This window comes from Phoenix dactylifera, unplaced genomic scaffold (assembly GCF_009389715.1).
Source record: "Phoenix dactylifera cultivar Barhee BC4 unplaced genomic scaffold, palm_55x_up_171113_PBpolish2nd_filt_p 000900F, whole genome shotgun sequence".
NCBI classification, from domain to species: Eukaryota; Viridiplantae; Streptophyta; class Magnoliopsida; order Arecales; family Arecaceae; genus Phoenix; species Phoenix dactylifera.
The window spans coordinates 30067-51735 of NW_024068262.1; the positions used below are offsets into that span (position 1 = coordinate 30067).

Below are 21669 nucleotides of genomic sequence, written 5' to 3' on the forward strand. Positions count from 1 at the left end.
ATTGAAAGAAGCGTGAGATATGTCAAGCAATCTAGCTTGAACGACAAGCTCTAAATCCCTTTATCTTCCCGGTGTCCCTCCTGAGACCCTCATGATGTCTCCCATGATCTTCTTGATCCTCTCCATGGAAAAAGGAGAGGGCATCTAAAGCTGCTTAATCTGTCTAATGTCCTTTACTCCAAGTTTGACCTCTCGCTCTTCCACGTGTTTCAAGTCCTCTGTTTCCTTCTTGGTTTGTGCTCTTTTTTTCTTTTAATGTCCCTACTCATTTGAAACGTCCGTGGTCTTGGGGAACCCCCCAAGAGAAGTGCAGTCCGTGATGGTATCATCTCCTCCAGATGTTATGCAGTGAGCATCCAAGAGCCTAAACTTATAATCCCATTCCTTCCACCCTTAGATCCCTCTCTGGTGGTCAGGTTGATTCCTGGCTCTCCCTGAATGCAAGGGGCTCTACCAGAGGTATCGGCCTCCTTGGGTGGGGCTCGAGCAAATTGTCCATTATGAGGATAGAGCTCATGAAATTTTCCATTACTATTAAGTGGAAAGACCATTCTATTTCTGCCATTTCGATCTTTACGGTTGTTTTTGTAAAACCCTTTTAAGTAAATTGGGCCTGACCCATTTGACCAGCAATTTGAATTTGGCCCAAAAACCAAAGAGAGAGAGAGAGAGAGAGAGAAATCGGCACGTGCTATGCATGTACCTAGAAAAAGAGGACTTTCGATCGAAGTCTTTTTCCTCTCGATTTGGCCGGATGGAATCCGATCTCTGGTTCGATTTTGGTCACGGCTGAGCATATATAGAGGCCTCTCTAAGTCCCCTCTCATCCCCCACTGAAGAGCTCGGGCCCTCAATTGAAGCCATCGTTGGATTTCTTCTAATCCCTCTCCAATTGTTGGTTGCCGTCCGCACCATCCACGGCCAATTGCCACCAGAAAACTAGGTAAGGACCTAGCCCCTTGAGTTATGCCTCTCCTCTTTCTTTCAAGGTCGTTAGGAGCTCCAACGCCGGCCGTTGATCACCAAATTTTGTCCGAGAAAGAAAAAGCTTTGTTTCCCTTATTTTGACCGGCTGAATCCATGTTTTTCTCAATTTGGCTGTTTCCACCACCGTTCTATCTCTTAAATTCGGCTGACGAATCACCGGATTGATCATGGGCAAAGTTTCCCCTATTTTAATACTTCTTCTCTTTCATTTCGACGATCAACGTCGGGCATGACACATCGCTGACACCGCCATGGGTCCTCGGCTGCTAGAGGTCATCGGCTACTAGCGCCGTCAAAGGCCTTCTTCTATTTCGAGAAAGGGAGAGAGGAAAGGAGAGGGCCCCATAGCTTTCTTTTTCTTCTTCCCTCATTTTCTCTCTCCTCTCTCTAATTTTTCTTTCTCTTGCTCTCTCTCTCTCTCTCTGTTTATCACTCTCTCTCTCTATACTCATTCTCTCTCTACATATTTTAGTAGACCAATGATAGATCTAGGTACTTTATGAAGTTAGGGTCTCAGGTTTTTGAATTGACTTTTCTTGCTATCTTGGTATTTTCTCTCTAGTTGATTCAGAGAAATTTTTGGTTAAAAGAGACTGATGGGTAGTCTTGGATTACTACGTAATGACGGACCTTTTTGTGGACCAGTAGATGGTTCTGAGTTGTTTGATGCCTCGGATGATTTTTGATATTGATAAGATTCTGTAAAAAATAATCTTCAAAGAAAGATGATGTCGAGCAGAGTCTAGGCACCTTGGTTCATAGATCGCGGTGTGGGCAGGTGATTAGTCTGTCTGTATTATCAATTACGAGATAAGAATTTTTGTACACTCATATGTATGATTATAGATATTTTGTACATATATATATATATATATATATATATATATATATATATATATATATATATATATATATATATATATATATATATATATATATATATATATATATATGATATGCTACTAATTAAGATAAATAAGATGCAAGAATTATTTTATGATGGTTTTTACATTAAATTATATTTTGATTGTGTATATTTGTGATTGATAGTACGATGGATATAATATATATATATATATATATATATATATATATATATATATATATATATATATATATATATATATATATATATATATATGAAAGAATTAGATCATCTCGAGGGCACTGAGGTGGTGATGGAAGCCCTCAAATGATAGATGGTGGGTGATAAATTGATAGTGTGTTGGGTAGCTAGGATTCACCAAAGTGTTGGATGAATGCCCATTGTAGGATGACTGATTTGGGCTTGATGACATGATGGATAGATGGAATTAATGGACCATCTCGGGATAGCACCAAAAATCAAAGAATTGCTGTGGGATTTGGAGATAAGACTAGCTCAAGCTAGCACTTATTTCCATGGATATTCTTTTTATTCATCAGGTGGTCAGCAACCATCAAAACCCCCGTGTTATGCTGCGCTTCTGTAACTGGCAGCAGCAATTCACCAGAGGAGTTGTAACTGACAGCAGCAATTCACGAGAGGGGCTGCTAGAGAAGAGAGCCGGAGCACCCGAACGCAGTAAAACTGAATGCCGGTGGTGAAGTCATCGATATCGAGACGGGAGGGAAACCCAATCATTCGTCGCTCTCTGTAAGCTCTCTCTGGAGACAAAGAAAAGGTAAAAGAGCCGAGGGCCCAACCCAGCCGAGCCCCCGAAAAAAGAAAAAGGAGATCGATCCCACCACCCCGTCCCAAGCACAGGATATATTCCCTCCCTCCACATTTACTTTAAAAGATACACACACGCACATTAAAAAAAAAAAAAAAAAAAGCATCCTCCTTTCCTTCCAGTTCACGTCTCCCCTCCTTTAGTTATTCACCTCTCGGTCGGCACTCTTCACTACTCTTGCTCCTTTCGGACCGACTGCGGCAGCCATGATCCCAACCCTCCTCCTCCTCCTCTTCATCGGCCTCCTCCCGCCGGCGGTCTCCGCCTCCGCCGGCGTCGCCGTAAGCACCTGCCGCTCCTTCTGTGGCAACATCACGGTGGACTACCCCTTCGGCCTGCGCCCCGGGTGCGGCCACGCGGGCTTCCGCGACCTACTCTTCTGCATTAACGGGGTGCTGATGCTCCACCTTCCCTCCGGCTCCTACCGCGTGCTCGACGTCGACTACGCCTACCGGGGGCTCACCCTCCACGATCCGGCCATGTCCGACTGCTACGCCCTCGCCCGCTCCCCCGGTGGCCGCGGCAACGGCTTCGTCGTGGAGCCGTGGCGGGCCCCCTACCTCCAGCCCGACCCGGACAACGTCTTCCTCCTGCTGGGCTGCCGCGCCGAGTCGCCACTCTTCCAGGGATTCCCCGGGAAGCACCTCCCCTGCCGCAACGTCTCCGGGATGGGCTGCGAGGAGTACTACCGCTGCCCGGCCTGGGCGGAGTTCCCCGGCGGCGGAGGGGCGACCTCGAGGAGGGACTCTGCCGCGTACGGGGCGGCGAGCCCGCCGGAGTGCTGCGCGGTGGAGTTCGGGGCGATCCGGGCGATCAACCTGAGCCATCTGGGGTGCGAGGGCTACAGCAGCGCCTACAGCCTGGCCCCGGTGCGGGCGCTGGGGCCCGGGGCATGGGCCTACGGCATCCGAGCCATCTACTCGCTGCCCGCCGAGCACCAGGGCTTCTGTGGGGCCTGCCGGGCCACCGGCGGCGTGTGCGGCTACGACGAAACCACCAACGGCAACCTCTGCCTCTGCGGGGATCGGAACTCCACTTCCAACTGCGACTCGGGTCCGTAACCGAAGATAACTGCCGTGTCCCCTACCCAGCTAACCTCCTCCAACCATCTTCTTCCCCCAATAAGTAAATAAATATATAAATAAAATAAATAAAAAGTTGACGGCGAGGATCCTAATCCTTAACATTCTAACAAGTAGACGACGGGCTTGCAAGTCTTCCTTCTCTTTTCCTCACCTTTACGACTGTGGTTGAAGATGACAAATTTTGATGTGGATGCAGTGGGCTCGACGGGCGCAGGCGTTGATGGCTCGTTGTCCCTGTCAATTCTAGTCGGAGGTATGCGGTTGCGGCTTCCAAACTCTCCTTGTTTGTTTTTCCGTTTGGCCCGTACAAATCATTGCACAATTTTTTTCTCTTTTTTTTTTCAGATTAGAAAATGCTGATTCCCACCTCTCTATCCTTATTTTCAACCCAACCCACCTCTTGAGAGGAACTCCAACCTATTTTTTCCCCTTCAAGAAATATCTCCGCAAAGTTTACGTCAATAGATATCAATATTAATCCACAATTTTTGTTAAGAAGTGCTTACAGAAATAATTTTATTTTTATCATTTATGACTATTTCTCTTGTCTTCTTATTATATGAGAATTTTTACATTAATAGATATTGCTTCTATGATGAGTATTTCTTCTCGCTTTGAGGAGCTTGAAAGAAGCGTTTTATGACGTGTTACTTTTTTTCCTCGTGCAGGAATATTGATCGCCATGATGACTTGGAATATTCCTGCCTTCTAGAATCCCACAATCCCCTTGCTGAGCTTCCAACCATGGCACGATATATAGTACAGATTCTATCTTGTAGATTTGAACTTTTTTTCTTTATACATATTTCCATTTTTTTGATTGATGAGAGTTCATTTCAGACTAGATCAAGTTCTGGTGGGATTTCTATGTCAACCTTATTCGCCTCATCTTCCATGAGTGATATAGCATGAACCAAATATAGTTTTCCAACTTTCTCTAATTTTATCATCAATCCAACAGCTTTTAAGATTGAATGTGCGGTCATGCAGTTATATTTTATAGCTAGGGGTGCATATGGGTTTGGTCAAGCAAGACCGATGCCGTTAGGGTGGTTAGGTTGGGATTCTTAATAGGATCATGACAATTCTTATTCCAATTTTTTTAAACTCGGTCAAATTAGTTCAGCTTTGGATCGAAAGCTTTGATAACCTAGATCCAAACCTACTCGATCCATATGCATACATCCATGTGTGTTTGTACGCATGCTCATATGTGGTTGATTTTCATAGGTTCTCCACTCATGATTTTGGTTAGTTGTGCTTGTTTTGATTGAGATGATTTATTGTGATTGTAGGTTGCAACATATAACAGTCTAGATTTATGAATGTTTTAAATTTTATAATAAGATATCTTTGAATATATATAAATCATGATCGATCGTATTGATTTGGGCCTTGAGAATTGAGAGATCCTTCATTGTTTTGAATAGAAATCTTTTGGAGCCAAAGTCTCTCCATACATATATACATACATACATACATATAATCTTTTCTAATTTAACTCTTATTATTGATTAATTTTATTGAATAAAATTATTGTTTTATTTGCCATTTTCAAATTTTTTTTGGTAATCTGAGAACCAACTCAAACCAATTTGATTATGATTAGGTTATGTTGGGTTGGTTCCAATATTGATTTATTCAATTTTGGTCTGAAAATTAAGAAACAATTGAGATCGGATCAGCTTTATACTAGATTTTAACCCAAACCAACCTGCCTATATACAACCCCTAATTATGGGCGATATTTTTTTTCTTTCCAGATAGGGAATGGTCAGCATATTCATTTTAGTCAATCCTTTATTTAATGGTTGAAAAAAAAAATTAATAGGCAGCATGTCAAATTCCCTTTGAGACACAACTACATTGGCCCAAATAGCTTCAAGGAACCCTAAGATCATGAGGATGATTTTGAGCAAGAGTTACTAGAGGATCCTAAGGTCCAATTTAATGACAATACTATTTAATGAAACTATGCATGTGCTCGTAAAATATTGGCAGAAGAAATTGCAAGATTAGCTGCCCATTACATCTAGTATTGAGTCCAAATATTTTTGATACATGATCATGATGCAGGAGACCATGATCTTATCCTTGATGTTTTTTTTCTTCTTCTCAAAGTATCCATATAGATAATTTATCTAAGAGGCTATGATTCCAGTGCATTTTATGAGATTCTACTTGATAAAATTGTAGTCTAAAACGACATATAAGTGGAGAGGCAAATTTGACCCTCTTTTCTAGATAAATTTTTTTTTAACAGCAATATTACAGGCTTCAAAAGGAAAACATTCTTCCTACTAAAAGAAACACTTAAAATCTCTCTTCTACGCTTTGACCTCTGCTCATTTTAATCAACCGAATTACCACCTATTGAGTCGGTAGCGGACTGAGAGCAATTGGAAGGAGGCATGTGGCCATGCCATCACATGAAGCAACGCCAATTATTAGTCCACACCCCACGGATGCTTGTATTGTGTTTCCGAGTTATTTTAATTCAAAACACATGCAAGAGAGCACAGAATGAGACATGGCGAGAAACGTCGAGGGTGGGATCCTCCTCCTGGCCCCAAATGCAGACCGATGAATTGAGTCCAGATATTGTTTCACCTTCATCCATTTAACTATTTTCTCCCAACCAATTTCCTTCGTCTCATCTCTTTTCTCTCCTCCCCTCTGCTTCTAAATAAATAAAATCACTCACCACCGCACTGCATTGCCCAGGTGCAGTCTCCCGCTGATTTGATCATTCGGTAGATGGAGCTGGGTTTACTTAATTGTGGCACTCCACGCCCTATTTGCTATATGGCAGTCGGCCCTTCTTTCTACGTACACAAAATATGTTGAATTTATAGTTTCAAAATAAATTTGAAAATAATTTATTTTTTGGGTTTTACATTTGCATTTATTGAAAATAGAAAGGCAAGTTCTTATTTTCTGGAAAGATAAAGAGATCAATTCTTTATTATTTTCGAAAACGAAAAGATAATGAAGAGAGTTAAGGCAACCTAATCTTTTAAAAAAGAAAGAAAAAAAAACTGTCAAATTGATCAAACGGGGGGAGAGCGGGAGTCAAGATTCGGTGGGGCACGGTGGAGGACGCAAACGCGACGCGAGACTTTTTTCCGTTTCGTTCTTCGCCTCTCTTTCTTCTTATAGTCATCTCGTCCGCTGCTGCTCCTCCCACCCAAAACACAACGGCCGGAACAACCTTCGCCCCGCTCCGGCACTCCCTGGTCATCGATCGACCCCCCCCCCCCCCCCCCCTCCCCCCGCCCCCGGCGCGCGCTTAGGTTGTTTGTCTTCCTCCCCGTTCCTACTTTCTGCTCCGAGCTTGTGGCCTGGCTTGGCTTTCGTTCGTGGGTGGGGTTTCTTTCCACTTCCTCCGAGGAGCTTGTTCCCGACCGATCCATAAATGGCGCTCTACCGATGCTTGTCCCTCCTCTCTTCTCCTCCGTACTTGGGGGGGAGGAGGCCTTTGCATCAACGGCCAGATCACCTCCACCAGAGCTGCTTCTTTTCCGCGCCCGTCCTTCCCCGCGTGGGCGTGCGGGCAAGGAGGCCGTCGATAACTTCTCAGGCGCCCGATCTGGCAACATCCCTGAGGCCATCATTCAAAGAGGTGACGTCTTTACTTCCTTCCCCTCTTCTTCTTCGTCTTCTTCTTCTTCTTCTTTTCAATCTTCTTCTACTCTTTTGTTGTTTTTATTGAATGAGTGTTCGATTGGTTGATTGATTGGTTGATTGATTGGACGAACATCTAGCTGATCGAGTTGCTGATAGATCGGGTCGATCTATCCGAAGAGCAGGCCGAGGCATCTCTCGACCTTCTGCTCGTCGAGGCGAACGAGGCTCTGATCAGCGCCTTCCTCGTCCTTCTGAGAGCTAAAGGGGAGACCTTCGAGGAGGTAACCATCCCCCCGCCCGCTCAACTTCCATCTAGTTTCCGTCGCCAAGATCTTAGCCTTTGACCCACAGACCGCTGCATAGAACTTGGCGGCCCTGCATGTGAACACCTTTCTGCTTCGCTGATGCAGATCGTGGGATTGGCGAGGGCCATGATCAAGTGCGGCGTCAAGGTGGAAGCATTGGATGACGCAGTGGACATTGTTGGAACGGGCGGTGATGGTGCAAACACCGTCAACATATCCACAGGCGCTGCTATTCTCGCCGCAGCTGCCGGTGCGCGAGTTGCAAAGGTGAAAAACAAGCCTTGACTCATCCTTCTCGCATTAAGCCTTGCGAGCTTGGAATTTAATTTTAAATATCGTATACGCGAATGTATGATGCTTTTGGTGTGCCTTGCAGCAAGGAAACCGTGCCAGTTCCTCCGCTTGCGGGAGCGCAGATGTGTTGGAGGCATTGGGCGTGAATATTGACTTGGGCCCCGAGGTAGTATAGCTGCTAGACCATGAATGATTGCTGTTGTTGAAAAGATTCTTCTGATAAGCTCTATCCTAGTAGGCTCTCATTTTTATTTTCATATAGCATGGTGCTCCTCTCCTTAAGTAGTGAAGAGCACCTGAAACTGGATAACCTCACTAACAGAACAAGAACCCTCAAAGCTAAGCTTGGCATGACACAGTCTTGATCATGCTGTTGCAATCTAGATTTTCCCTGCTTTTCCTATGATCAACAGATATTGATCTTTAGCGCTAATATTATGTTTATTGCATAAGGAGGTGAAAAGGTGCGTGAAGGAAGCAGGCGTTGGATTCATGATGGCTCCCAATTACCACCCAGCTATGAAAATTGTCCGTCCCGTGAGGAGAAGTCTTAAAGTGAAGACAGTATTTAACATTCTTGGTCCAATGTTGAATCCAGCACGGGTACCTTTTGCTGTTGTTGGTGTCTGCAATGAAGATATTGTAAGTGCTAGTTTGATACTCTTTGCTTCTGACTGCAACTTTAGTGATAGAATAACTTCTGAGTTTGCATATCATAAAATATAACTCTTTAATTGATGCCATGATGAATGTGAGATAGAATTGATGTTAATAGTGCCCTTCAGCATGGTCATTATAGTCATCAATTAGTGCTAATAATTCCCATCCCGTTTCTATGAGAAAAGAGGACCAGGATAGGATCAGTACTCTGCAGGGAAAGAAGAGGAAATATGGATCGAAAGAAAGGAAGGAAAGATGAAGAAAAGGAAGTAAACGGAAAGAAGAAGAAGGAATGACAAAAAAAAGAAGAAAGGGAGAAGAAAAGAATGAAAGAAAGAAATAAGGAAGAAAAGAAAGAGAAAGAAGAAAACAAGGAAAGGAAAGGAAAGGAAGAGAGAGAGAATACCTATAGAACTATCGACTGGGACTGTTGCTGGGATGAGGTGGGATAGTGGGACATCACATTCTATGGAGAAACCAGGACACCCCTGACTCATAGGATTTAAAACATTGGTCTTCATTAAATCAATTTGATGAATTTAATAACTTTGAAAGAATAGATGGTGGGTTCCTTCCAATTCCAGAAGGAATTTAAGGCAATGAAAGAGCAACACAAGAGTGGGTGAACTTATGAAATGGGTAGTGGTGAATGACTAAAATTTTGTAAAAACTTGTTGAGTGGAGGCTTTCTTGATAAATGGCTTGGTGATTCACCATAACATAGGGCCTTTCCCATACTTCAAAGTTCATTACCGTATTTGATGGTTGATCAAGCATGTTGACATTGTCCAGTAAATTTTGTGGTCAAAATCTGCATAGCAGAAACTTTTGTTGAAGTTTAAGTTTTTTTTAATTATTTTTGGTGAATTTACTATTTCATTGAATCTAAAGAGTCTTATAATCAAGTCTTGCAGGAGTAGGTTAGGATTTTCTAATTTTCTAGGGGTTTTTGTTACTCAGTTTTCAGTTTTTTTTTTTTACCAAGGGAGGGGGGTTGAGTTTTTGATTCGTATTATGAGTGGGAATATCATCTAAAGGCCCAATTATTATGTTTTGGTTAAATTAGGAATTTTTTGAGCCCATTAGGATTGCAAATTGAAGATAATTTCATGGCCCTTTATTTGGAATCATATAAATTGCAAGTTTAATTTCTGCAAAGTTTTTGTGGTGTTTTTTTTTTTTTTTTTCTCTTGCCCACTCTTTGTCATTTACTCATAGTCATCTCTTCAGCCATGTCATTTACTCATAGTTCATTCCTTAAAGCATTATCTCCACTATAGTCCTCTCTTCAGCCATTTCACTTACTTATAGACATTTCTTAAAGGCGTTATCTTTATTTATTATTTTTGAAAGCCAAATGCGATGGACTTTGATCTCACCAAATATAACATTCAACTTTAAGTTACACATGGTCATTTTAAAACTTTCTTGCTACTCATATTGAAATACTATTTAGATGGTCAAGATTCTACTAATCTCTCGCCATCAATAGTGATTTAATGTTTCAACCAACTTCTCTTAATATAACATGTCTCAGCCTCCAAATGTCTACTTCTTTCCTGCACTTGCGGATTTGGTTGGGGGTAGGCATAAGCAATTCTGTAAGTTCAAGCAATGATAAATGAGCTTCCAAAACTTAGAAACAAAGAGTTGATCTTGGCCAATGATTGATTTTGATTAGTTGAATTTATTAGAGGAAATATTGATTAGTTCATATCTTTAGTTATAGTCTAAGAAATCAATTGGACTCATACTAAATAGTAACATTGTATTTCAAAAGAAAATGTATGCTGCAATCTATACCAGACACCAATTCTCTTCTAGTGAAATCAAATCTTATAATATCTCATTCCAAAATTGTAATTGGACAAATAGTTATGGCATAGATGTTAGTAACATCCCCATTTTCTTGAAAGTCATAAGTTGAAAAGTCTCTTCTAAATACAAAGAAGAGCCATCTTGGGAGAGACTTGTCCAATCCAGTTATATTTCTTACAAGGAAACCCTTGCCTTGACCGACTCATGCCCTTCCAGGATTTTCTCTTGTATGATCCTAAGCTACTATTTGTGCTCTCACATTTGTTGTATTATGAACAAACAAAATCCAATCTAGTCTTTTAGACTCCTAACCGCCAAACTGTTTAAATTTTTCCCATGTTCCGTGATGAGGTTTTCACAAATTACCATCAATTTCCTACATTATTCCACCTCCTATCCCTTTTGATGAGACCCTGCTATTTGCACACTAAAATTGCTGTGTTTATACTCTTGAATCTCTCCTTTCCAATCGTTGGGGTTTCATTTTTTTCTAAAGGAACAAGTTTTCTTTCCTCTGCACATTTGATTGATGCATATGTCTAGGTCATGAAAACAAATTTGTTATGTCCTGTTCTATTTAACATCGCATCAGGCCAGAATATGCAACTCTCTAGTCCTGAGCACATTGATATAATGCTCTTTATCATATTCCTTGTTGATCACCTTAGACATTCATGTTTATGGTGTGCATAGGGTGGCTAAATTCTGACTTGAACTCACCAACCTGCATGAACCCACTCAAAATAAATGGGTCTGGTTGGGGTTTTTTTGAAGTTGGATTTGGTTTCAGGTCAACTTGAAATCAGTCTGTTTATAAACTGATCAGCTTGGGTTTGCCCCCAAGCCTGATGGATCACCCACTGTGATCCAATCGGGAGCCAACTGGCTCACAAAGCTGATAGTTCATAGTTCTTCAATTTTTTTCCATATGGTTCAGTTCGCTAAAAGAAGGGGGGATATAAAAAGTAATGGACAGGTTGAGCCATGGGATTTTGGAATGTGGGGTTGCATTTTAGTTAGTTTTGTGCTTTATTAGTTTATGATTATGATATATCCTAAATTTCTAAGTATTTTGTATTCATGATGATATGTTTAAAGTTAAATTTGACTTTCTTTTTTGTAGTCTTTGCATGTCATGTTTTGCTCCATTTTCGTTATAATTATCTGTATGATTGGTGAGTAAAAACTTAAATGGGTTGGTGGGCGTAAAATAAATGGTTTTGGCATGACTTTACAATTTCCAACTTAACTATAAATGGATTGAGTATGGGCTGAGAGTTTTTTTCTTTAATGCTTGAACCGCCTCACACTCTCTTTGCCTTGCTCATTTCTTTGACACAAGGGCAAAAGCACCAAAAACTCAGGCTAATACCCATCAAAACATCACATCTCAAAACTTAACTCTCGAATTCTCTCCATCAGTCCCTTCTAACTCAGCAGATGAAACATTTGTTTCAATTTTTTCAATACCAAACAATTTGAACCCTCTCATCCTTCCACTCCCTGCTCTTCCATTGCACATATTATCATGAATAAACAAGAATGTGAGAGAATGTTGCACAAAAATAAAACACAACGAACCTGATTTAGGGTACTAATTTAAAGTTACTTTTGTTGCACAAGAAGTGTGTACTAATTTATGTTAGGTTTGTCCATCAAAGTTAAGTCCATCTTATCTGAACTAAGGTTACCTTTGTATCTTAGGCATGGCTATCCTGTTGAATTAGCAAGCTAAAATTAATGGTAAAAGTGCTATTAGGTTCCACATACCTAGTCTGTGTAATTTGATAGTGATCCAACATGGTCATTGCACTTGTAAATTCAAATGCCAGTAGAAATGGCCTAGACTTATATCATTGGATATGTTTAGCACTTTTTGCTGAGAGACTCATGCATAGCCTCTATGTATGTTTATGGTAAATCAACCTCATCTTAATATTATTAAAGATTTATTTGTACTGATTTAGAGGCCAGTTTTATGAATTATATAAGTGGGATTAATTTCTTGAATAGGTGATGAAGATGGCTAAAGCATTGCAACGGTTTGGAATGAAACGAGCATTAGTAGTACATTCAGAGGGTTTGGATGAAATAAGTCCACTAGGTAAAATATCATATTACAGTTTTATTTGGACTGCTACAAAATCATTCAAATTTGAAGTGTCTCTCTCATGAGTTCCCGACTTGATGAGCATCCTTCTGAGTCATTTATCTTAGAACTCATAGAGAGCTTTGATTTCCTCAATCCTCACTTAGTGATTTGTAACAAACTACTGTTTTTTTTCAGGACCTGGATATTTTCTTGATGTTACTCCTGGAAAGATTCAGAAATTACATTTTGATCCATGTATTTAACTTTTTCGATCACTCTCTCCCAACACTTTTGATAAGATGAACTGAAGTACACACTGTTTGTAGATACATGTCTTTTGCAAATGCATTTGTTGGAACTCTTAATCCAACACGTCTTTTGCAATTGCATTTGTTGGAACTCTTAATCCAACACAACTACAAATAAAAGCTCATTGGCTTGGTTTATGTTCCTACTGATCCAGAACTTGATGCTGCAGTGGAATTTGGTATTCCTCGATGTACTATGGAAAACTTAAGAGGGGGCGATGCAGAATTCAATGCTAGAGTTCTTAGAGATGTACTGTCTGGTCAGAAGGGATCAATTGCAGATGCTCTTGTAAGACCTTCTATCTGAATTATTTACTTCTTAAAGTTGATCTTGATTCCTTTGTTCTGTTTTCAAGGAGGCAAAGCTTTTCATTTTTGGTCGGGGATGAAAAGCGCTAGCTACTTTTCAGTTTTATTTTGCCATTTAAGCTCTATTGTGGCCCTTGTAGGATTTCCTGGTATTATTTCCGATGTGATAAAATTGATCATTACCTCATGAGGATAAACTAGACTGGCTACCTTAAATATGCTTTGGTCTTTGAGGCCATATTGGTATCATGACATATATAATGGTTCATTCTAAGAATTTCCTAAAGCATATTAATTTGATTTGTGTGCGAACTTTTGATGAGTATAAAATCATCACATCAGAAACGAAAATAAAATTGCTTAATTTATTCGTGGATGTGCTAGGGAAAAAGGATGTTTTCACTTTACATATCTTGTTAGAAGGTGAAAGAATTTGACTATGAGTGTTTATTGAACAAATTTTAACTTTAAGGGCTTATTTGGTTATTCCTACAGGATTGGGCTGAAAATTTTATAGGATTCATGGATTGGGCCATCCATTTAAGCATGGCTCTATATCAACCAGATTCCATCCAGCCCAAATCTTATGGAAAGAAAAAGGACCTTTATAGGTTTTTTTTCCTTCTTGCAACCCAAAGGCTAGGATATGGGTTAAGTTTGGATAGATTCTTAGAAAATAGAAATTAGATGGGCCAACAGGCCTGATTCCTACATGATTTTTATCCCAATCCTGTAGGAAAAAAAAGTTTCATAATCAGGGGCTTTGAGCATCATGATTTTCTCTCAAAGAAAATTGATTGCAATGTGGAGAACATGTTGAAGGTATATGTAATTCTCCAAGTCAGACAAACCTTATAATGCAAGCATTCATCATCTCATAATAAATGGTCTGCCAAAATGTGGTAATTCAAAAATATCAAGTTGATCATTACACTACAAATTTAAACTGGCACCCAAATCTTATAGGAAAAGACTTTACATGGATCTCCATAGGCATTATTTGTGATCAGCTTTCCAGATACAGGAGTTTCGGTTCTATTCTGTTCTTTTATAATATGGCCAATGAGAAACAACTATGGAGTATTAGTTCATGTATGAAAGGTTTTAAGATCCTTTCAGGGAGGATACTGGCATTCAGTTTTGGTAAACAAAGAGCTTGAAGCAGGTTGACAACATACCGGTCATCTAGATGAATGGCTGTTATGATAGTTCCCCTGCCCCTCCTGCTTTATGTTATGCAAGGCTGCCCGTAACTTCAATAATTTTTTTGATGTGGTCAGAACATACAGCTCGTTTCAGCCACAACCTATGGAATAAATATAAAAACTGATGCTCTAATTCAAGTCATCAATAGTGGTGATCCCACTTAGGCAGCACTCAGCTTTTTTAACTGACTTCTCTCCCTCTCTCTCTCTCTCTCTCTCTCTCTCTCTCTCTCTCTCTCTCTCTCTCTCTCTCTCTCTCTCATGCATGTGCGTGTGTGTGCATGGTAACGTACTGTGATAAGTTTAAGGGGGGAAAGGTTTCAAAAAGATGTCTCTGAAAAATAACTAGTTTTACCAATTCTCCTTGAACATTCAGGTACTGAATGCGGCTGCTGCACTTTTGGTTGGCGGCCGTGTGAGCACTTTCGCTGAAGGAGTGGCTCTAGCAAAAGAGACACATCAATCTGGCAAAGCCATTGATACTCTGGAGTTATGGATAGGAGCCTCCAACGTAAGTGTATTGACTCTCTAAATGCAGTTGTGCTTGCTTGCTAAATGATTTTGTAGATCCCCAAGTTATGAAAAGGTCATATTTGGTTTCACTTTTCCTCATTTCATGTGGTGAATGCAGAGATTGAGAGGATGAGCCACCCCTCAGTTAAATTTGAACCATCATGCTTGTGACTTGGAAGTGCTCCGAAGATATTGCATCATGGCACCAGTATAAGATCGCAACACAGGTCTCTGATTCTGTAATTTATGTGGCATTAATTGTTTCCATATCCATGCTAGGGCTTGTGCTGTTTCATTTTTCCTTCTTCTGCGTCTGTTCTGAAATGAAAAACATAATGCTTGTTGGTTCCATGGAAGGCTGGATGTCATGCAGGATTTTGATCAGATCAGTAGTACAGGTCGAATGGGTGGTTATAACTCTGAATCAGATATTTGGCCTAAGTTTCGACGCCTGCTCCATTCTGTAAATCCATGACAATTTTTCAGAGGAACTGCACCTTAAGATTAAGTAGAATCTCTCTCTTGTTGCTCAGAATTTAGCTTATAGGTGTGCCTCTTCGGGGTAAATTGGAACGATACAGAGAAGATTGGCATGATCGAAACTTCCTTGTAATTAAACTTTGTTGGAGGGCTGAGTCCCTACCCCTCGCCATTAAATGATCGGAAGTTGCCGTTTAAACCCCTTGACTGGGTAGCGCGTCCCTTCAGGACCATAAAGATGAGCAGTTCAGGATGGATTGCCCCACATAAACAACAGCACCCGAAGACTAATGTTCCCCAATTAGAAATTCAGTATCAAAGTGTGCCTCAGTTTCTCACCATGTGAGAGGTACAAAGGAGCATTCGACACTGAAACCTCGAATGCATACTGGATTGAATCGATCAGATTAGCAACGGCGAGAGTTCCGCCAACCAAGCAGCGTAGCAATCAACAAAATGCCTTTGGCTAACATGATGAGAGAATCCCTTGAAATGGACTGTATCACATGATGGATGAGTCCTTTCCTTTAGGTAATCCTACGAACTTTAGCGGGGTTTGGAAACTAAATGTTCCTATGCGGGTGAAAACTTTCTGGTGGAGGCTGCTATGGCTTTGGATTCCCCGTAAGAATGTCCTGATACAGACGGGGCATACTCGATGAGGATTGCCAATCCTGTGATCCATGTCCAGGCCGTATAGAAGATTGTGAACATGTTACGATGTCTTGTTCCAGTGCTACACAGTATTGGCAGCAGCTGAGTGCTATGTTTGGCCAGGATTTTTATCCCCATTCTTTGCCGGCTCTAGCGGAATACTTGTCCCGGGCCCTGGTAGAGAAACGATATCAATTCCTTATTGCTTATATTGCCTGGCTCATTGGGACAGTAAGCGTTCAGGCCATTTCTTTGCTGATATTTTGAAGCACTAGTTAAATACTTCCTTCAATGCCCAAGCAAGGTACTGGGGTAGCTATGGAATAATTAAATGCAACCAGGTTTATGGAGTATTGAAGATTAATTTTGATCTTGGAGTATTGAAGATTAATTTTGATGGTGCTATTAGGGGAAAAAAAGGTCAGACTCCTTAGGACTGGGGGCAAACATCCGCCATCTTGTTTGGTGCCTTGTGCAGAGCTAGTGGAAGCTTGGCTTGGACTATATTTTGCTGTCCTCTGTGATAGCGCTGAATAGGATTGCTTAGAAGGGGACTTTCTTGCCATTATAACTTGGATTAACAGTAATATTTTTAGGCCTCGTTTGGCAGAGCTTTTGGAGGGCTAAAAGGTACTCTTTTGCCCTCCAAAAGCACTTTTAGATGGAATAGAAGTATTTGGTAAAAAAATTGAAAAGTTGCTTTAGCTTTGCCAGAAAGCTAAAATAGCTTTTTGGGTTCTAGCTTCTTTAGAAAAGTATTTTTAGAGCCTATCGAAAAGTTGTTTTAGGTCATAAATTTTTTTTTGGACCAAAATACCATAATAAAATATAATAATTATAGAAAATAATAATATTAATATATAATGATAATAATTATAATATTTTATATCTTTATTATTGTATTATACTATAAATATAATATTATATTATATTATATCATAATATATTGATATATTATGTTATATAATATCAAATTATGTTATATTATTATGCTATAGTATACACGATTATATTACTATATCATAATAATATTATATTACATTATAGTAATATTATACTATATTATATATTTATGTATTAATATATATTATATTTTATTATGCTCTATTGTATAATACTATGCAATGTTTTTTATGGTTATTTTGACAAATCAAAAGTACTTTCTCAGTTTGTTTACCAAACACATATTAAAGTCTTACAGTATTTTAAAACTATAGTTACTAAACATCAAATAACTTTTTATAAAAGTTCTACTTTCGAAAGCTCTACTGCCAACAGTTCTATCAAATAGGGCCTTAATAGGCACAAGATAACCCTCTTCTAAAGGATATGGAGGAGTATTGGATAGACGTTCTTAGCGATACATCAATAGTGAAGGAAACCAAGCAACAGATTGGTCAACATTCACAATGAGGATCCGATCCAGCTTCCTCCCAAGCACATATTTTCTATAGATGGTTCTAGAGTAGACTTTACAAATTTTAGTTTAAGGCTTATCTCCAAGTTTGGGCTATTTATACCTAGACTCCAAAAGTTTAAAAAAATGTCAATTAGTTATCAAAACTTTAAAATTATAATAATGTGGTCTAGCTATCTATCTCAATTACAAAATGTTATCACATGAGAGTTACCTTATAACTAAACTTTTATCAAATTTCAGAACTGCCCTTCCCACTAGCTTAGTAAGGGCCTATTCTTTTGGCACAAATTGAAGGAGAAGAAAAAGAGTCACATGGATGGACAGTTTTGAGATCTACGCAAGTAGTGAATGACAAATGATGGAGCGCTTTGAGATCCATGCAGATGGATGAAAGACAAAGGATGGGGTGCTTTGAAATTTGTGCAGTCATATGAATATTAGCAGACAAGCGCTTTGAGATCTAAATGGATGGACAATAGAGGATGGAGTACTTTGAGATCTATACAAGCGGATGGATGATATAGTACAGAGTGCTTTGAGATTTGTGCAGTGGATGAATGATAGAGGATAGGGCGCTTTGAGATATGTGCAAGCAGATGGATGATAAGATGGAGTGCTTTGAGATCTGTGCATATGGATGGTTAACAGAGGGCGAAGGATCATTTTGAGACCTATGCACGTAGATGGATGACAAAAAATGGAGCGCTTTGAGATCTCTGCATATAGATGGATGATAGAGGGTGGAGCCCTTTTAGACCTATGCAGATAAATGGATGATACAAGATGAAGCACTCTGAGATTTATGCAAGTGGATGGATGATAAAGAATAGAGTGCTTTAAGATCTATGCAGGCAAATGAATGACACTAGATGGAATGCTTTGAGATCTATAATGATAGAGGACAGAGTATCTTGAGATTTGTGCAAATTTGTGGAGGGTGATATAAGCTTAAAAGCCGAGCTCGAGAGGAGGAGGATCAATTCGCTGCATCAAAGCGCATCGCTGCACATTAATTCTGCGTGCTTCCAACGTTTGATCTTCTAGCCCCAGACCTTTGTAGCCAGGAAAATCGTGGAATCTGGGCAGGAAAACTTGTGAAGGATTCATCCTCGATAATAGAAGTCGATAGAAGTCGAGTCTCTAAAAAGGAGGGTGGTTCTATATACACCCCCCCTATTGCTCAGGACACCCCCCAAAAATTAAAAAAAAATTAAATACTCTCTACACCCCCCCATTTGCTAAGGACACCCCTAAAAAATTAAAAATTCCTAAATTACCCCCCACCCTCCCCACCCCCTCACCTAAATTGCTCTCTACACCCCCCAAACCCCCCCACCCCGCTCTTCCCCTCCAAAACACCTCGCCAACGCCCAAAACCCCCCCGTTCCCCCTTCTCCCTCTTGTCGCCGGCATTCTCCCGATCTCCGACCACCTCGCCGGCTTCTCCCGGAACCACCTCGCCGGCTTCTTCCGAAATTTTTTTTTTTCACGGTTCGTGCTCCGTTCGGCACTGGATCGCCGAACAAAAGGCTTCTGTTCGGCTGAACAGTGCCGGACAGAAGCCTTCTGTTCGGCACTGTGCAGCCGAACAGATCTGTTCGGTTGAGGGTTGCCGAACAGAAGGCTTCTGTTCGGCACTGTTCAGCCGAACAGAAGCCTTTTGTTCGGCGATCCAGTGCCGAACGGAGCACGAACCGTGAAAAAAAAAAATTTCGAAACAAGGTGGAACACGTACCTTTGCGGCCGATTCTTCGTCCCAAATCACTAGTTGCTTGTCCATGCTTCGAATGGGGCTTAAATCTCCTTCAAAGATCGCCTAAACGATGTAAATGGATCGAGGGGTTTAAAGGGGGTTTGAGGGGTGTTTTTTTTTTTTTCTTTTCAAAACGAAACGGAGGAGGAGGAAGGGGGGGTGTATGAGAAAATTTCAAGGGCAATATGGTAATTACACTAAAGGTTAGTTTGGGTATTTTTTTTTGGTTTTTGGGGGGTGTCCTTAGCAATAGGGGGGGTGTATATAGAACTTCCCTAAAAAGGAAGATGATTTGTTTGGCAGTCTCAGGCGTGCTCCCATCGGTTGCGCATCAGCGCTCGTGCATCGCATCGCACCGCACGATCCCATTTGAATATTGTAATATAAAACAGTGCAGAAGGCAGGAGGATATATGTTTACCTCGGTTTCATCCGTCGGGACTCGTTAAGCAAGGAGGGAGGCCACTAATAAATTGCTTTATTCCTTCTCGGACGCCGGATCAATGGCCGTTTTAAAGGAGATAAAAAACTATATCGAACTCAAAGAGCGGTGAGGGAATAAATGTACGCGAAGGGACAGCATTTATTTATTTATCTCGATCGAGTGCACCGCTCCGCTCGCCAACGGGAACACCCATCTTTGGTGTCAGCCGGCGATCGGTGCAGTGCATGGGCGACAAGTAGGCCGGCCCCATGTTCCATCTCACCAATCAGAAATTCAGAAAGAAAACTCAAGCCGGGCTCCCTCCCGAAGCGACAAAAATACCCCTCCCTGGAGCCTCGACTCGAGCTAGCAGCCGGGCTCGATCACGTTTGTTTAAGCTACATCTATCCACGCATGTTGCATAGAATTCAGGAACGCCTCACACTGATTGGCTAGCATCAGCTATCCATCTAAACGTCCATCCATCTTCTTGGATGTCTTCATCCCTTGATCATTTCAAAGTAAACTTTGATGGCATCATGTCGATAGACCAAACGTTGGAAGGAGTTGAATTTGTGATCATAAACCATTTTGGCAGGATGATAACATTAGGTGGTCACTGTATGCCTGGTCTTACTGCAGTTGGGGCTGAGATACGGGCAGCCAATCATAAATTCAAAACGAAAACTCAAGCCAGGCACCCCGGGACGGATACAATAGGCCAAGCCCTCCCTCCCGAAGCGACAAAAATACCCCTTCCCACAACAGTAAAATTAGAAAAAGCCGACCCTTTTTTGCCGACGCTAGGGAAAAGCGTCGGCAAAATACTCTCCCGTGCCAAATTTTGTGACGCTTTTGGAGAGCGTGGAGCCTATTGAAGAATAAACGACGCTTAAAAGCGTCGTTTATTGTACTCTAGTGGGACGACGCTTATAAGCGTCGTCTAAGCGGTCGACCCCGACGCTAAATAGCGTCGTCAAAGGCTCAAAACCTCTCCCCTACCATCCCCCGCCTTCTGATTATTGCGTGTCCAACGAGCCCCACCTCCCCCTTCGTCCTTTCCGTCTACAATATCTTCTCCGAGAAGCTATAGTCCACAGAGAGAAAGAGAGAGAGAGAGAGAGAATGGAGCTCCAAGGACCCTCCGAGCTCCGAGATCGCAGAACCCAACCATGGCGAACACCACCTCGACCCTCCCCTCTCCCCCCTGCGCTTCCCCTCGGACGATGTCGACAGCTTCTGCTCCACTCCCTACGTCAGCGCCCCCTCCAACCCCGGCCGCGGCGGCGTCGCCGGTGGTTACTTCTTTAGCGCCCCCACCAGCCCCATGCACTTCATCCTCTCCTCCGCCGGCGGCGGCGGAGGCCGCTTCCCTTCCGACTCCCCCGACGCCTCCGTCGCCGGCTCCTTCGAGTTCGAATTCTCCGCCCGATTTCCCTCTGCTGCCGCCTTCACCACCGGATCCATGACCTCCGCCGACGAGCTCTTCCTTAACGGCCAGATCCGCCCCATGAAGCTCTGCTCCCACCTCCAGCGGCCCTAGGTCCTCGCCCTCCTCCTCGATCTCAACGAAGAAGAAGACGACGACGATGAATCCGAGCGTCACCCGCCGGAAATGGCCGCGAGGGGGCGGGATCTAAAGCTCCGGAGCCGATCGATTCGCCGGAGGGCCAGATCCCATTCCCCGCTTCGGAACGCGCCAATCCAAATCCAAGTCCAAACCTCCGCCGCCGATTTCTCCTCCCTCCGCCTCGGCCGCCGCTGCTGCCGACTCCTCTTCTTCCGCCAATCCTCCGCCTGCCGCCGCGATCTCGGGGGCGGAGAAGGCGAAATCGAAGGATCCATCGCCACTGGTCGGCCGGTCTTCAAAGAGAACGGTGGCGAAGCCGAAGCCGGTGAACTGGGTGGGAGGCTTCCCAGCAAGCGTTAAATTTTTTTTTTAAAAAAAAATGCCATTGCCGACGCTTTTAAGCGTCGAAGGCTTATAAAAGGAACGACGCTTAAAAGCGTCGGCATAGACC

General features: G+C 41.9%; 2 protein-coding genes across 4 annotated transcripts; both read left to right on the forward strand.

Moving 5' to 3' along the window:
- Positions 1-2825: 2825 nt before the first annotated feature.
- LOC103724179 lies at positions 2826-4762 on the forward strand. Of its 2 annotated transcripts, XM_039120880.1 has the most exons (4): positions 2826-3755; positions 3984-4040; positions 4456-4546; positions 4628-4762. In XM_039120880.1, exons 1-3 carry the CDS (start codon positions 2909-2911, stop codon positions 4497-4499), a joined length of 948 nt encoding a protein of 315 aa, XP_038976808.1. In that variant the 5' UTR covers positions 2826-2908; the 3' UTR covers positions 4500-4546; positions 4628-4762. The 2 variants fall into 2 exon arrangements, with proteins under 2 accessions (XP_038976808.1, XP_008813578.2); XM_008815356.4 differs by having other exon boundaries at positions 4456-4762.
- A 2234-nt stretch (positions 4763-6996) lies between these two features.
- Positions 6997-15302, forward strand: LOC103724180 (anthranilate phosphoribosyltransferase, chloroplastic-like). Of its 2 annotated transcripts, XM_008815358.4 has the most exons (10): positions 6997-7409; positions 7552-7695; positions 7825-7986; positions 8096-8179; positions 8467-8655; positions 12505-12595; positions 12779-12838; positions 13062-13180; positions 14782-14916; positions 15037-15302. In XM_008815358.4, exons 1-10 carry the CDS (start codon positions 7203-7205, stop codon positions 15049-15051), a joined length of 1206 nt encoding a protein of 401 aa, XP_008813580.2. In that variant the 5' UTR covers positions 6997-7202; the 3' UTR covers positions 15052-15302. The 2 variants fall into 2 exon arrangements, with proteins under 2 accessions (XP_008813580.2, XP_038976807.1); XM_039120879.1 differs by lacking the exon at positions 12779-12838.
- Positions 15303-21669: the final 6367 nt, after the last annotated feature.

Coding starts and splice junctions, on each gene's coding strand:
- LOC103724179 (XM_008815356.4), top strand. CDS start 2,909: ATGATCCCAACCCTCCTCCTCCTCCTCTTCATCGGCCTCCTCCCGCCG. Junction 3,756..3,983: donor CACTTCCAACTGCGACTCGG/GTCCGTAACCGA, acceptor ATGTGGATGCAG/TGGGCTCGACGGGCGCAGGC. Junction 4,041..4,455: donor CCTGTCAATTCTAGTCGGAG/GTATGCGGTTGC, acceptor TTCCTCGTGCAG/GAATATTGATCGCCATGATG.
- LOC103724180 (XM_008815358.4), top strand. CDS start 7,203: ATGGCGCTCTACCGATGCTTGTCCCTCCTCTCTTCTCCTCCGTACTTG. Junction 8,180..8,466: donor ATATTGACTTGGGCCCCGAG/GTAGTATAGCTG, acceptor TTATTGCATAAG/GAGGTGAAAAGGTGCGTGAA. Junction 13,181..14,781: donor GATCAATTGCAGATGCTCTT/GTAAGACCTTCT, acceptor TTGAACATTCAG/GTACTGAATGCGGCTGCTGC.